This window comes from Ailuropoda melanoleuca, chromosome 4, assembly GCF_002007445.2.
Source record: "Ailuropoda melanoleuca isolate Jingjing chromosome 4, ASM200744v2, whole genome shotgun sequence".
Taxonomy (NCBI): Eukaryota; Metazoa; Chordata; class Mammalia; order Carnivora; family Ursidae; genus Ailuropoda; species Ailuropoda melanoleuca.
In genome coordinates, this window is record NC_048221.1 from 123928289 (window position 1) to 123943650 (window position 15362).

General features: G+C 44.9%; 1 protein-coding gene across 7 annotated transcripts in view; it reads left to right on the forward strand.

Moving 5' to 3' along the window:
• Positions 1 to 15362, forward strand: part of OTOF (otoferlin) — a 95018-nt gene that overhangs the window by 14785 nt on the left and 64871 nt on the right. For all 7 annotated transcript variants that reach the window (XM_034659782.1, XM_034659785.1, XM_034659784.1 and 4 more), the window contains one exon: positions 625 to 683. In XM_034659782.1, coding sequence (XP_034515673.1) covers positions 625 to 683 — 59 coding nt within the window. The remainder of the gene's footprint in view (positions 1 to 624; positions 684 to 15362) is intronic.

Below are 15362 nucleotides of genomic sequence, written 5' to 3' on the forward strand. Positions count from 1 at the left end.
AGGGGATGACATGCAGGAGAAAGTGCCCGAGGCTTTCCCCTCCAAGGCTGACAGGAAAATGAATGAGAGTGCAGGGGGAAGATGAAGGCCCCTGGGTTTCGGGGAAGAGGGTCTGGGGTGGGACTGGCTGTGTCAGGGCTGGCTTGGGCAGGAGCTCCTGGGCCTGGCTGCAGACACAGTCACCGGGGGAGGGGGGGGGGCTGCCAGCTGGCAGTGCGCCTGCCGCCCTGGGGACTCAGGCTTCTGCTCAGGGCAGCTGCAGGCCAGGGAAAGCCAGCAGAGCTGAGGAGACGGCAAAAGGAGGCCAAGAAAGCCACCGGGAGAGCAACAAGATGGAGAAAAGAGTCTGGGGCTCCCCTCTCATGTCTACCTCTGACAAGCCTTCCCCTTCTTACTTTAGTGTCCCCATTTGTAAGGGGGAGCTAGTGGCCTTTGACCTGCCGGCATCACAGGGCTCCCGAGGGGGGCAGATAAGACAATGTGTGCACTTGCCTCCGCCCGGAGAGCACGGCCCATGAGATGGGGCCCTGGCTGATAACAGCACTATGTGAACCCAAATGCTGTCATGGAGAATGCCAGGTGGAGAGGTCTGACCCCCGCTTCTTGTCCTCTTTCCCCACCCAGGGCAAGCCTTCTATTCCCGGGTGCTGGAGAACTGTGAAGATGTGGCTGACTTCGATGAGGTAGGATGCCTTGGGGGCCACTCGAACCCCGGCCCTTCCACCTGGACCCCTCTTCCGGGCCTTTGCACAGGAGAGCCCGGTGCAGAGTAACTGACCCACAGAAGGGCAGTGTGGACCCAGCCCACCCCCTGCTGCCCTCTGGGGGATTTTTGTTCTCCAGAGAAAGGGCCCGCAGGTGTCGGAGGCCTAAAAATGAGCCCCGGCTGAGGGCCCAGCCGTGCTCAAAGAGGGGCTTCCCTCCCCAGTTCCCTGGGCACATGGAGGGCTCAGGCTAAGCCCACCTGGGCTTCCAACAAAGCCCGTCTCATAGAGACATCACCCTTGTCTAAGAGTGATTGGGGTACCTCTCCCACTGTGTCTCCTGGAAAAGCTATTTTCCTTTTGAACCTCGGGCTCAGAGGGTTGAGTAAGCTATTTGCCCGGTTATAGCCCATTGTCTCAGTGTTCCCACAACCCTGCCCTTATTCCGATGTATGTTTGCGTGTCGTGTATGTGTCATTCTCCTTTATCCCCACATTCCTTCTCTCCGTCTACAACCATTCCGGTGCATCTAACGTGCATCTTTTGGTTTCCTGTGTATTCTTACAAAATTTGTGTGGCTGTCTTGTGAGTATGTAATGGGTTTCCTTAAATAACATTGTGTTACATATTTTACTTTACTTCACTGAGCAAGATGTTTACATTCCATCCATGTTGCTCCAAGCGTTTATTGCTTCTCCCTGCTGCACCACACTCTATGGGCACGTCCAACACGTATGAGGGAGTTCAGCCTTCCTGGTTTGTCTGGGACCGAGGGGGTTCCTAGGATACAGACCGGAAGGGATAAAATGGGGAAAGCCCTGGTTTAACTGGGATGAGTTGGTCATGATGCACATCTTTACCTACTTACTCCTCCAGAGAGGAAACTCCAGCGTGCCTCTAACCACCCCCAACCATCAGAAAGGCACTGATAATTCTTATGCATGTCTCCTTTGGACTTCCGTGAACATTTCTCTGGAATATACCCCAGGACCTAAAATCACTGGCTCCCAGGGTATGCATAAGCTTAAGCTTACTCAGCACTGCCATGGTCTACACTTCTACCACCAATGCACGAGGATCCCTGATTCCCAATCCTTATCTACACTTACTGGCATTCAGCTTTCTGAAGTCTAACAGTGGTGCCTCATGGTCATTTTAATAATACATTTAAAGTTTCCTATTCTGTAAATTGCCTGTTCATAGTCTTTGCCCTTTTTCCCTATTGGTGTAGCTGTCTTTTTCTTATTGATTTGCGGTAACTCTTTATATATGTCTGAGATATCAACCCTTTGTTGGATTTAGAGATTGAAATTTCTCTCAGTCTGCCATCTGTTAACTTTGTCCCCTCACTAACTAGAAATCCTTAATCCTGGTGTGTTTTCAAGTTTTACTGAAGACGTCTTTACACTCTTCTAGGTTACAGATATATTTCCCTACATTTTCTGATTTTATAATTGTATTTTTTTTATCTTGTGTGTGGTTTTAGAGAGGGGTACAGTTTTATTTTTCTCCATGTAAAAAACCACTTTTCCTAACATCAGTTTGCTAAGCAATTAATCATCTCTCCATTTAGGGTCTATGTCTTAGCCTTCTATCCTATCCCTTTAATCTGTTTGTCTGTTCTTGAATTTAACACACTGTACTCATTAATATGGCATTTTTGTATGTCTTAGTATCTGATGAGGCAAATTCCCTCTGTTTACTCTTCTTTTTAAAGGGTGAACTATTTGTAGGCCTTTATTCTTTCAGATAACTTTTAAGTAAGTTTATCAAGTCCTTCCAGAAACCAACTGGAATTTTGATTAGGTTCCATTGGATTTAAAAATTAATCGAGGAAGATGTCAATATTTTATAATATTATATCATCTACTCAAATTATCCACAATTCTTTACTAGCATTTCTAAGTTTACCACATAGAAGTCATATGATCTTGATTATTGTCTTCTATTTTTTCAAAAAAAGATTTATTTATTTATTTATTTTAGGGGGGAGGGGCAGAGAGAAAGAATATCCAAGCTGACTCTCACTGAGCAAGGAGCTCGACGCAGGGCTTCATCTCACAACCCAGGAGATCAGGAGTCTTTGAAACCAAGAGTCGGATACTTAACCAACTGAGCCACCCAGGTGCCCCAATCTTGATTATTTTCTAGATGCTTTCTGGTTTTAGTGTTATCATGAATGATGTCTGACTTTCACTACATTTTTTAGTTGGTTATTGCTGACCTAGAGAAATGCTTTCTTTTCCTTTAGAAGTTCCCCTTTTATCTGACAAACTTGCTGAGGTCTTTTACTCGTTTTCATAGTTTGTCCTGTTTCTTATGTAGGTGATCCTATCATCTACAAAAAGAGGTTTTATCTCTTCCCTTCAGTCCTATCCCTTTACTTCTTTATCTTTCCATAGAGCATTGAACTAGCATTCTTAGTTCTCTGTTAGACAGTAATGGTGATTGGTGGGCATCCTTTCTGTGTCTCCAGTATTAAAAGGAATAAATGCATCTAAAATTTTGTCATCATGCATACTTGCTGTAATAGGATCTTACTATTTAAACTTGTCTAACTTGTTTGCTAAGAGTTTTTATTATAAAAGGTTGTTGAACTTTAAAGTTTCTTCTGCATCTATTGAGACAATAACTTTGCTCCTTTCGTATATTCCATAACGTATTACTTTTAATACACTGTTATATTTTTATGCAGCATTTTTGCAGCTACGTTTGTAAAATTTTCATCATTTGATAGTGCATAAAATTTTCTGGAACAACATGCGTAAAATAGAGATTTACTCTTCCTTGACCTTTTGGAAGAACCACATGTAATGGCATCTAAATCTGGATGGTTTGGGGAAGGGGCTCTTCAAACCCTTTTCAATTTCTCTGTGTCTTCTTCACCAGTTTTGGATTTCTATATTTTTCTAGGCATTTTTACATTTCATCTAGGTTTTCAAATTTGCTAGCACCTATTTGATTGTAGTTTTAAAATTGTTTTAAAGTGTTTTTTGTGCTTATAGTTATTTCCCCCTTTTCATTCCATACTGCATTTATTTTTATCTTCGTTCTATTTTTCTTGGTCTTGCTAAAGATCTGTTTATCCTATTAATCTTTGTAAAGAACCAGCTTTTAGCTTCATTAATCTCTTCTGTTGTTCACCATTTCATTGATTTCTGCCTTTTTCTTAATTATTTCCCTTCTCCTTGTTTATTTTATTTTGCTCTGTGGCTCTTTTCTTCTAAGTTCCTGAATTGAGTGCTAAGCCTGTTATTTTTAACTTGTCTTATTTCTTGATAAATGTATTTAAAGATATAAATTTTGCTCTATATTAACCACATCCTATAAAAGTTTATAGGTAGTATTTTCATTATCTTCAGCTTTAAACATTTTTATGTTCTTTTATGATTTTCTTTTAAAGCCGAGTTATATAATAAGGAGTTATATAATATAATAAGTTATTTAGTTTCCAAATGTATATGACATGTTAGCTCCTTACTTTTTTTCATTTCTAGTTTTCATGCATTACGATCAAAGAGCACAGTCAGTATGATACTGATCCTTCAGAATGTATTGAGACCTCAGTTATGGCCTCTATTCACGGTCATAAATGCTCCCTCTACCTAAAAAGAATGTGTTCAGTGGAGGGTTCTCCATAGAGTGCAACATAAATTCAGACTTCTTAGTTACACTATTCAGTTCTTCACCTTTTCTGCTTATTTTTCTCTGCTGGATCTATCAGTTTCAAAATGATTACAATAAAATCTACTTCTACAATTGTTGATTTACATGGTTCTCCCTATAGCTGCTAGTTGTTGCTGGATGCGTTTTGACACGGTATTACTAGTAAGTTCTATATGTTCAAGATGGCTCTATCTTCTTGTCTATTTTCCTGTTTCCAGTACTTAATATCTTTCTTTGTCTCTTAAGACGTTTTTTGCATTACTTTCTATTTTGCCAGATGTTAAGATTACAATCTCAGCTAAATTTTGGTTCATAGCTCTTTCCATTCTTTTATTTTCTTGGTATATCTTTTTTCATGCTTCCATTTTCAGTATTTCTGTGCTTTTAAATTCAAGTGTGTCTTTTTAGGACATGTATTCTTTTTTTTTTTTACTTATTTATTTGTCAGAAAGAAAGAGAGCACAAGCAAAGGGAGAGGCAGGCAGAGGGAGAAGTAGGCTGTCTGCTGAGCAAGGAACCCAATGAGGGATTTGGTCCTGGGATCATGACCTGTGCGGAAGGCAGACACTTAACTTACAGAGCCACCAGGCGTCCCTAGGGCATGTATTCTTAGATTAAATTTTCTCTCCCAGCATGAGAGTCTCTGTGCTTTGATTAGTTTTATCCATTTACATGTATTGTAATTGCTGTTTTGATTTTTATTTTTACCACCACCTTATTTTATATTTTCCATTTACTGTCCTTTTTGTTTGTTTGTTTTCTTTTCTCCTTCCCAGCTTTCCATGGGATAGATTGGGTTTTCTTTTGTCAGGTGAAAAGTAATACATTCAACTTTTGTTTTCAAGGTAGTCACCCTTCCTTGGTCATGTTTAGGTATCCCTGTTGATAGCTGGAAACAAATCAGTAATTATAGTTCCCCTTCTCATAACAAGTATTCTAATACTCTCCTAGGCCTCTTTGATTTCCCTACCTCAGCCCACACTGTCTAGGTTATACAACTTTCATTCTAGGTTCTTATGAATGTGTGTTCTGCTATTTGTCCTCACCTTCTTTTTCTTTTTGAGGACAACAATGGTCTTCANCAGAGAGAAAGAATATCCAAGCTGACTCTCACTGAGCAAGGAGCTCGACGCAGGGCTTCATCTCACAACCCAGGAGATCAGGAGTCTTTGAAACCAAGAGTCGGATACTTAACCAACTGAGCCACCCAGGTGCCCCAATCTTGATTATTTTCTAGATGCTTTCTGGTTTTAGTGTTATCATGAATGATGTCTGACTTTCACTACATTTTTTAGTTGGTTATTGCTGACCTAGAGAAATGCTTTCTTTTCCTTTAGAAGTTCCCCTTTTATCTGACAAACTTGCTGAGGTCTTTTACTCGTTTTCATAGTTTGTCCTGTTTCTTATGTAGGTGATCCTATCATCTACAAAAAGAGGTTTTATCTCTTCCCTTCAGTCCTATCCCTTTACTTCTTTATCTTTCCATAGAGCATTGAACTAGCATTCTTAGTTCTCTGTTAGACAGTAATGGTGATTGGTGGGCATCCTTTCTGTGTCTCCAGTATTAAAAGGAATAAATGCATCTAAAATTTTGTCATCATGCATACTTGCTGTAATAGGATCTTACTATTTAAACTTGTCTAACTTGTTTGCTAAGAGTTTTTATTATAAAAGGTTGTTGAACTTTAAAGTTTCTTCTGCATCTATTGAGACAATAACTTTGCTCCTTTCGTATATTCCATAACGTATTACTTTTAATACACTGTTATATTTTTATGCAGCATTTTTGCAGCTACGTTTGTAAAATTTTCATCATTTGATAGTGCATAAAATTTTCTGGAACAACATGCGTAAAATAGAGATTTACTCTTCCTTGACCTTTTGGAAGAACCACATGTAATGGCATCTAAATCTGGATGGTTTGGGGAAGGGGCTCTTCAAACCCTTTTCAATTTCTCTGTGTCTTCTTCACCAGTTTTGGATTTCTATATTTTTCTAGGCATTTTTACATTTCATCTAGGTTTTCAAATTTGCTAGCACCTATTTGATTGTAGTTTTAAAATTGTTTTAAAGTGTTTTTTGTGCTTATAGTTATTTCCCCCTTTTCATTCCATACTGCATTTATTTTTATCTTCGTTCTATTTTTCTTGGTCTTGCTAAAGATCTGTTTATCCTATTAATCTTTGTAAAGAACCAGCTTTTAGCTTCATTAATCTCTTCTGTTGTTCACCATTTCATTGATTTCTGCCTTTTTCTTAATTATTTCCCTTCTCCTTGTTTATTTTATTTTGCTCTGTGGCTCTTTTCTTCTAAGTTCCTGAATTGAGTGCTAAGCCTGTTATTTTTAACTTGTCTTATTTCTTGATAAATGTATTTAAAGATATAAATTTTGCTCTATATTAACCACATCCTATAAAAGTTTATAGGTAGTATTTTCATTATCTTCAGCTTTAAACATTTTTATGTTCTTTTATGATTTTCTTTTAAAGCCGAGTTATATAATAAGGAGTTATATAATATAATAAGTTATTTAGTTTCCAAATGTATATGACATGTTAGCTCCTTACTTTTTTTCATTTCTAGTTTTCATGCATTACGATCAAAGAGCACAGTCAGTATGATACTGATCCTTCAGAATGTATTGAGACCTCAGTTATGGCCTCTATTCACGGTCATAAATGCTCCCTCTACCTAAAAAGAATGTGTTCAGTGGAGGGTTCTCCATAGAGTGCAACATAAATTCAGACTTCTTAGTTACACTATTCAGTTCTTCACCTTTTCTGCTTATTTTTCTCTGCTGGATCTATCAGTTTCAAAATGATTACAATAAAATCTACTTCTACAATTGTTGATTTACATGGTTCTCCCTATAGCTGCTAGTTGTTGCTGGATGCGTTTTGACACGGTATCACTAGTAAGTTCTATATGTTCAAGATGGTTCTATCTTCTTGTCTATTTTCCTGTTTCCAGTACTTAATATCTTTCTTTGTCTCTTAAGACGTTTTTTGCATTACTTTCTATTTTGCCAGATGTTAAGATTACAATCTCAGCTAATTTTGGTTCATAGCTCTTTCCATTCTTTTATTTTCTTGGTATATCTTTTTTCATGCTTCCATTTTCAGTATTTCTGTGCTTTTAAATTCAAGTGTGTCTTTTTAGGACATGTATTCTTTTTTTTTTTTACTTATTTATTTGTCAGAAAGAAAGAGAGCACAAGCAAAGGGAGAGGCAGGCAGAGGGAGAAGTAGGCTGTCTGCTGAGCAAGGAACCCAATGAGGGATTTGGTCCTGGGATCATGACCTGTGCGGAAGGCAGACACTTAACTTACAGAGCCACCAGGCGTCCCTAGGGCATGTATTCTTAGATTAAATTTTCTCTCCCAGCATGAGAGTCTCTGTGCTTTGATTAGTTTTATCCATTTACATGTATTGTAATTGCTGTTTTGATTTTTATTTTTACCACCACCTTATTTTATATTTTCCATTTACTGTCCTTTTTGTTTGTTTGTTTTCTTTTCTCCTTCCCAGCTTTCCATGGGATAGATTGGGTTTTCTTTTGTCAGGTGAAAAGTAATACATTCAACTTTTGTTTTCAAGGTAGTCACCCTTCCTTGGTCATGTTTAGGTATCCCTGTTGATAGCTGGAAACAAATCAGTAATTATAGTTCCCCTTCTCATAACAAGTATTCTAATACTCTCCTAGGCCTCTTTGATTTCCCTACCTCAGCCCACACTGTCTAGGTTATACAACTTTCATTCTAGGTTCTTATGAATGTGTGTTCTGCTATTTGTCCTCACCTTCTTTTTCTTTTTGAGGACAACAATGGTCTTCAAGATATCTCATCACCTTTACTTCCCCTATTTCTTAAAGCATCTCTTGACGTTGTTTTTCTTCTTATTTGAGTGCTTCCTCTAAAAGCAGTTTCAGTTTGGATCTTTGTGTAGCCAACCTTCTAAAGCTTTATAAATCCGAGAACAGTTTCTTATTTCTTCAAATGTGAAGTCTTCTAGACTTTCACTAGATATAAAATTCGAGGCTCCAAGTTCTTTTCTTTACTTCAAAATATCAGTGCCTGTGGCCGGTGAGAAGTCTGATGGCCGTCCGGTTCTTGTACCTTTGCGTGGGATCTTCTCTTCCTCCCTGGGGGGAAAAAAGTAGAATTCCTTTATCTTTGATATTCTCAAATTTTATGATAATGTGTCTAAACGTGGGGTCCCTTCTCTCTCGTGTTTTGCTCTATTTTGTGAGCTCTTTTCAAATCAAAGGCTTTTCATCTTTTATTTATTATAGAAAATTCTATCTCCATTATTTTCTTCAAATGTTCCTTCTGTTCAGTTTTTGCATTGTTCTCTTCTCTGCGCCCCATGTCATCAGATGCTGTTACTTCTACATCTGGCTGCCATTTCTTTGCTTTTATATTTTTTCTTCTATCTGTCCTTTCCTGCTGTTTTCTGAGGGAGTTCTTCAAAATGATCTTCCAATTTACTAATTTGTTCTTTTTTTCTTAGGGTTCCTTGTTGTTTTATATTGTTAATCTATGTCTTTATGGTCCATTTGTTCTAAGGATCCTGCCCCCATTGGTATATACTGTTTATTATGTTGTCTTGCCTTTATAAGAAATGTCTCTCCAAGTGTTTGTTTACTTTGCCCAGTTCAAGGGCCCCAGGGATCAGCTACTTTGTCTGCTGACCAGTACTGGGGAAGCATCGAAGGCCAGCTGGGTCAGACCCTACAGGTTGAAGGGCAGGTGTGAGCAAGGGCGGGGGCAGTCACCACAGAAACAGGCAGGGGCTCTTCTCTAAGCCTTTAAGGAGAAACACGGTGGCCAGAAAGCAGGCTAGATTTTTAACCAACTGGTTTTGTGGAGGTCCATGAACACCTATTTTTGTCAATCCTCATCCCAGTAGGGCTGTTCTCGCCATTTTATCAGTAAAAGAGAAGGCAACGATCACCCCAAGGTAAGGCCAGGGATCAATCAGTAAAAGCAGAATTCACAAAGATTTCCTCCCACCCATTGTCCCATGGTGGAGTCTGCTCCCCGGCCTCCCCTGGGCAGCCTCCATTCTCCCCCTGACACAGAGGTTTCAGTCTCTCATTTCTCTGTTTGTCTATTTGTTTGTTATATCCTAGAATCTGTATTTCCCTCTTGTTTCTAGAGTTTCTCCAGGGTTGACTTTGGGGTGGGAATAGGCGGTCCTAAGTTACCACCTGGCATGAAACAGGAGCTCTGTTGTGACCCCCTTAATAGCTTATCCCTTCTTTCTTGAGGTTTGTTTCTAATCTTTGGCTCAGCTGGGCTGGGAAGGGCCTCATGGCAGACTGTTTCCTTTGAAGCTGATACTTAGCTGAGCAGTCACCAGGCTGAGAAGCCACCCAGAACCCCTGTCTCCTCCTCGCATCAGGTCCATCCCACACAGTGTGGCTGTGTCTGTAGGCCCGGAGCTGGAGGCATGGGGAAGCAAGGCCTTGACTTTCTCTCCTATGCTCAAGAGTAACCACTGACCATCACAGCCAGCAAGCTGTGGCCTCCACAAGGACAGCTCTGCTCTAGACATCTCCCCACCTAGCTGTGTGACTTTCAGTTTGTTTCTAAGCCTCTGTGACCTTTCTGTCAAATGGGACTGATGACAGGTATGAGGGATCTTTGTCAAAGGATGAACAAAATGAGGGATGATGGTGACAGAGGAACCATGGCTGCCTACTATGCCAGCATCTTGGCCTTGGGCTTGCCCAATATACAACCTACGCTTCCTTCCCTTCCCCACTTCATCAGTCAGGCCCCGAAAGGAGGGGTTGGTTGAATGAAGACATAGGCAGCCTGGCTCTTCCTCACAGTCCTGCCTCCCCAATCATTCAGGCAGAGCATCTGACTCCCTCTTTCTCATCAAGCCTCCCAGGGGACTTGTCAGCCCAGGCCTCAGCCGGTGAGCAACCTGATGCCCCTTCCAAGGGCACTGCCACCCTTTTCCATTAACTGTACCCTGGGACACCTGACCCACAGGTATATATGACATTCAAAGTTAATCACCATGTCCTTCCTTTTCCCAGTGTTGCCCAACATGGGGCAAGTGGAGAGTCAGTCCCTGCCGGCCCCAAGCTCCAGCATGGGGCCACATTCTGAGAGCATCCCGTGTGCCAGGCCAGGGTACCCCAGAGGGGAAAGCAGGCTCAACAGTGCCTGAAGATCCATGTAGGAACTCGGGCATGGGAGAGCCTCTGGTTCCATGGTGAGAGAGTGGGGAGGGGGCAGAGGCCAGGAAGTCACAAGCAAAAGCGCACGGCCGGGTCAGAGAGTAGCCCCAAGATGGAGTGAAGTGGTCCTCACCTGGGGAAAGTTCTACCCACCCATGAGCTGGCTGGGAATTTTATGGTTGTCACAGTGGGGAACCCACTGGCACTTCGTGGAATGGGGGCCAAGGATGTTAAACGACTTGCAAAGTTCAGGCACCCCCACACCGCAGGGACTTGCCCATCACTTCACTGGGGAAGCCCCATCTGAAAATCATGGCGGCAGCTTCCAGAAGCAGCATTGCTTCCTGGGCAATCCTCTTCCGGGCAATCCCCACAGCAACCTACAGATGATGAAGCTCCAGCTCAGAGAGCACGTGTCCCTCCCAAGGCTGTAAGTAGCAAAGCCAGGGCTCTGAGTCCGTGCTGAGATTAGATGAGAAATCCACTCCAGATGCAGCATAGGAAGCTGGTTCGGGGCCTGACCCCCCCCCCAAATCCTTACGAGGCCTTGTTTTGGGGTCTTTCCATGCCCCCTGTCACCACTCCTTCCTCTGAGAAGTGGCCAGCAGTCTAGCTGCCACAAAGCAGGAGACGCAGCCCTCCACCCCCTGCTCAAGGAGGGCCCAGGGGCCTGGGTCAGCTCGGCCCCCAAAAAGAGCCTGGAACTCCCACATGCTTACACCTGTCTCCCCAGACTGGGGTGGACAAGTCCTAAACTTCCTTGCTGGTCCCTGAAAGAAACAGCCTGTCTGTGGTTCTAGAACAAGCTCAAAAAAAGGATCTCATCGGCCCCTTGCAAAACTTCTGAAGGCCTCTCGGCTTTTTAGAAAGTCTCTTTTCTCACGTTTACTGTGCCCAGAGCCTTTGGGAACCAACTCAGTGAGATACAAAGCACATTGGCCTGAGGGTCATGAGAACTGGTCTGCAGTCCTCACTGAGGTATTAACAAACTCTGTGACCTTGGGCTGGCCACTCACCCTCTCCAGGCCTCAGATTCCCCTTTTGTAAAATGGGGAGATACTCCTTGCTCTGCCTGCCTTGCAGGACAGATGCATGGCTGAAAAATGAAATAAAAGACAAGAGAGCAAGTGTCTCTCCCTTCTCTGCTCAGACAAGGGTGAGAGGGGCTGCTACAGGCTGCGCCCAGAAACCTGAGTGGGGAGGAAGCAGCCCTGAAAGAAAGACAATTCTTTGGACAACAATGGGTGGAAACAGAACCTGGATGTGGTATCTCCTTTCCCTGAGGCTGGAACCTGAGACCCTGCATTTAACCTACAGCTCTGGGGGAGGGGGAGAGGCTTTGTGCCAGGCCAGTAGCTAGCAAAAGCCCCTGCCCTGGGGGAATGAGAGTAGTCGCATGGAGTCCGCCCCAAGCCAGCCTGATTTGGCTCTAAGCCAGGCCTCCGTGGACTGGCCTCCACAGGCGAGGCCACAGCAGCAACAGTACTTGTAGGAATAAGCAGAAGAGCAGCTGTTATATCCCAAGCACCTAGTGTGTGGCAGGAGGGGCTGAGAGCTTCACGCAAGTGTTATAACTCACTGGGTTAGTATCCTTCCAGGTGATAAGGAGCCACATTTGAACCCAAGTCTATCTGATTCCAGAGCCTCCGGTCACTTGCAAAGTGAACCTGCCCTCAAGGGGCTCAGTCCAGTGGGGAGATGGACCCAGTATAGACAAAGGTGGACCACGGGGTGGGGAGGCCAGGGGCTGACCTCACCTTCCCACTTCACTTGTACCTGGAAGTCATGGGCTGTGAGCTTTGTGAGGCCAGGAAGGCACCTGTTTGGTTCATCAATGGCCAGGCACCCAGTACAGGGCACAGGAAATATTGCCAAGTGAAAGAATGAACAAAAGAATGAGCCCAACTTGAGTCTCGGGTCTTTAAATTCCCAAGACACTCTCTTTCCATTGCATTCTAAAGCTTTGGGGCATATTCCAGTTTCCCCTCCAAATCTGGAGGACTGTCCCTTTAAGTTCATCATCTTGCTAATTAAGGATGGTTCCAGACCTAGTCAGTGACGAAGCTCAGGATAATCCAGGGCATTCTCCAGACTGCATCAGGGAAACTTTTCCATGGGTCCTAGATCTCTGGGGCTGATAGGATGCAGAACTCTGCCGCCCTGGCCAGCACATGCCAGGTCAGGGCCAAGCCGTGAGCGGGCAATCTAGGTCACGGCACCACATTCCCTGGGATCCTGAGACCTCTCCTCCCAAGAGAGGTCCTCCTCTCTTGCTCCTGCCCCTAACAGTTGCCACCTTACTTCTGTCAATGTTCCTATCACAGGCAGCAATTCCAGGTCTGTGTGTGTGTCTCCAGAACTATCCAGGAGCTCCAGTAAAACTAGGAAACACCCCTGCATTCTGTACTGCCCAAAGTGCCATGTACAAAGCCTGGCACAAGGAGATGCTCAGCAAACCCTGAAGGTGCGCAGAAAACATTTGACCCTGAATGGGGCTTGCTGGCTGGTGACATCCTGAGTGGCAGTGTTTGGCTTAGCTACAATCCGTGTCCCCCAGAGTGTGTGGAGACTGACATGGTGTGGAATCTTAAATGCTGTGTGGATTCCCTTGGGCCAGTCTCTGGGCCACCAATGTTCAGAGAACTTCTGAAATAGAAGGCACAACTTTCAACTTTCAGAGAGGCCCTTTGTTCCCAGAAGTCTCCTGCAGTCCCTGCAGTGCCATCCCCAAGAATGCCAGGCCTTGCCCTGGCTCCTGGCACTAACAATACAGGAGGAATCACTATCATAAGCCGCCATGTTGGTCACCCTCTTACCCTGGGCAGGGCTCTGTGCCAGGTTCTGCGCTTCACCAGCTCGTGATCACCCCAAGAAGCAGTACTATGACTGTCACCCTCACTTTACAGAAGAGTAAGCTAAGGTGTGGCGAGGTGAACTAGCCCACCCGAGCTTACCTGCCAGCAACCCAGGCAGCCATTTGAGGCCCATTTGTTGAATGTCTACTGTGTGCTGGGCCCCATGCCAGGTGTAGGGAGACCTCCGTGAACAAGACAAAACTGGGCCTGTCCACTCTGCTCCTGCTCTGAGCTGCTCTGAGAGCACTGCTCAAGCTGTCCTTGCAGTTCTTGGGGCGACAGAGGGAGTGGGAGCGAAGCATCGGTGTGTGGAGAGGCAAGGCCTGGGGCAGGGAGCCCGGCTCTGCCACTGACGTCAGCCTCCCGGACATGAGTCTGATTCTTAGACAGACAGCATGGGGGAATGTCACAGTCATCTAGTGCTGTGGAACAAACCACCCCATTCTCTCCATTTTAAGGTTCCTCGTGATTCTGTGGGTTGGCTGGGCTCGGCTGGCCAGTTCCTCTGCATCCAGCTGGGAGCGCAGTCGGTGCTGACTGTTGTCTGGAGCACTTGGGTCTCCCTGTGGCCTCGTGTTCTCCAGGACCTCTCTCCACACGCTCTCTCCAGCACGGTAGCTTCGACTTCTGTACCTGGTCATTGACTTCTGAGAGGGCCTGGCTTTTACCTCAACTACTAAGCTACATTACCACTTACTAGCTGAATTACCTTGGGCAAATCTGCTCTGAGCCTCAGTTCCCTCATCTGCAAAGTGGGGATTAAAGTATATACTATGTGTAAAGTGTGGAGCCAATGCCTGGCACGTGGTCAGCACTCAATAAATAAATGTTCTCCTTGCTGTCAATCTGGAACGATTGTAAGAGCCACAGACCCCCTCTGAGATTCAGCCTTAGCTAATCTCCCTGGCTTCGGGAGAGGGTGCAGGGTGCGAGTTCAAGCCCCGAGCTAAGAGTCAGGAGACTTGAGTTCTGATCCTGCCTCCGCCACCAACGCTGTGTGTCCCGCAACACTTCTCACACCCTCCACCTCCCCATGTACAAAAGAAGCACATCTTAGCCACGTTGCTGTGAGCCTGGGTTATCAGCAGAAAGCGCTCTGAGAAGTACCGCATTCTACCCAGACACGCACTCGACACACATCAGTACACATCACCCCAGCTGGTAGAAAGGAAGTAACAGCAAAACATGAGAAGACAACGAGCAGTAACATTTTTTTCTGGTAAAAGAGAAACGGGACATCAACAGGCAAGCAGAAGAGGTGGTCAGAGAGTGATGGAGGGAGCAGGAGAGGCAGTGGAGGGTCAGCGAGGGGTGAGGGTCAGCCCCAGACGGGTAGAAAGTCCCCACAAGGAAAAGCAAAATAAAACAAGAAAAGTCATGCCTCTAATTTCTGCGGTGTTGTATGGCTTACAAAACCCTCTGGTGTGATCTCACCGGGTTCTTTCAACAGCCCCGAGAGGGAGCTATGGTCACCCTCATTTTATCCACGAGCTCAGGCACCGTGGCAGGGGGCCTGCAATCCCAAAGCTAAGTCGTGGCAGCGCCAGGGCTGCACCTCTGAGCTGTCAGAGGAGCTAAGAGAGTGACAGAGGGTGCGTCCTTCAGAAGCCGGGGAAAGGGGGGCCTTGCGTGATCTGCTCACCGCTGTTCCTGAGCCCAGGAGGTATTTGCTGAGTGCAGGACGGCAGCAGTGGTAGGGATCGGGCTGGCAAAGCTGCACGGGCCACAGTGGGGGACTCTGGGCCCTAGTAGGGCCTTCTCCCTTCTCGGGATACTGGCTGCAAAGCCTGTCGTGTCCCACCTCGTGGCGGGTGGAGGAGGGAGAAGAAGCTGGAGCTTGACTTCCGTGGGAGGGTCCTTCCGGCGCGCAGGCGTCCTCAGACCCGGAAGCACGGAAGCACGTGCCGGCACCTGGTAGCTCCCCCACCCCACGCCCGCCCCCCCC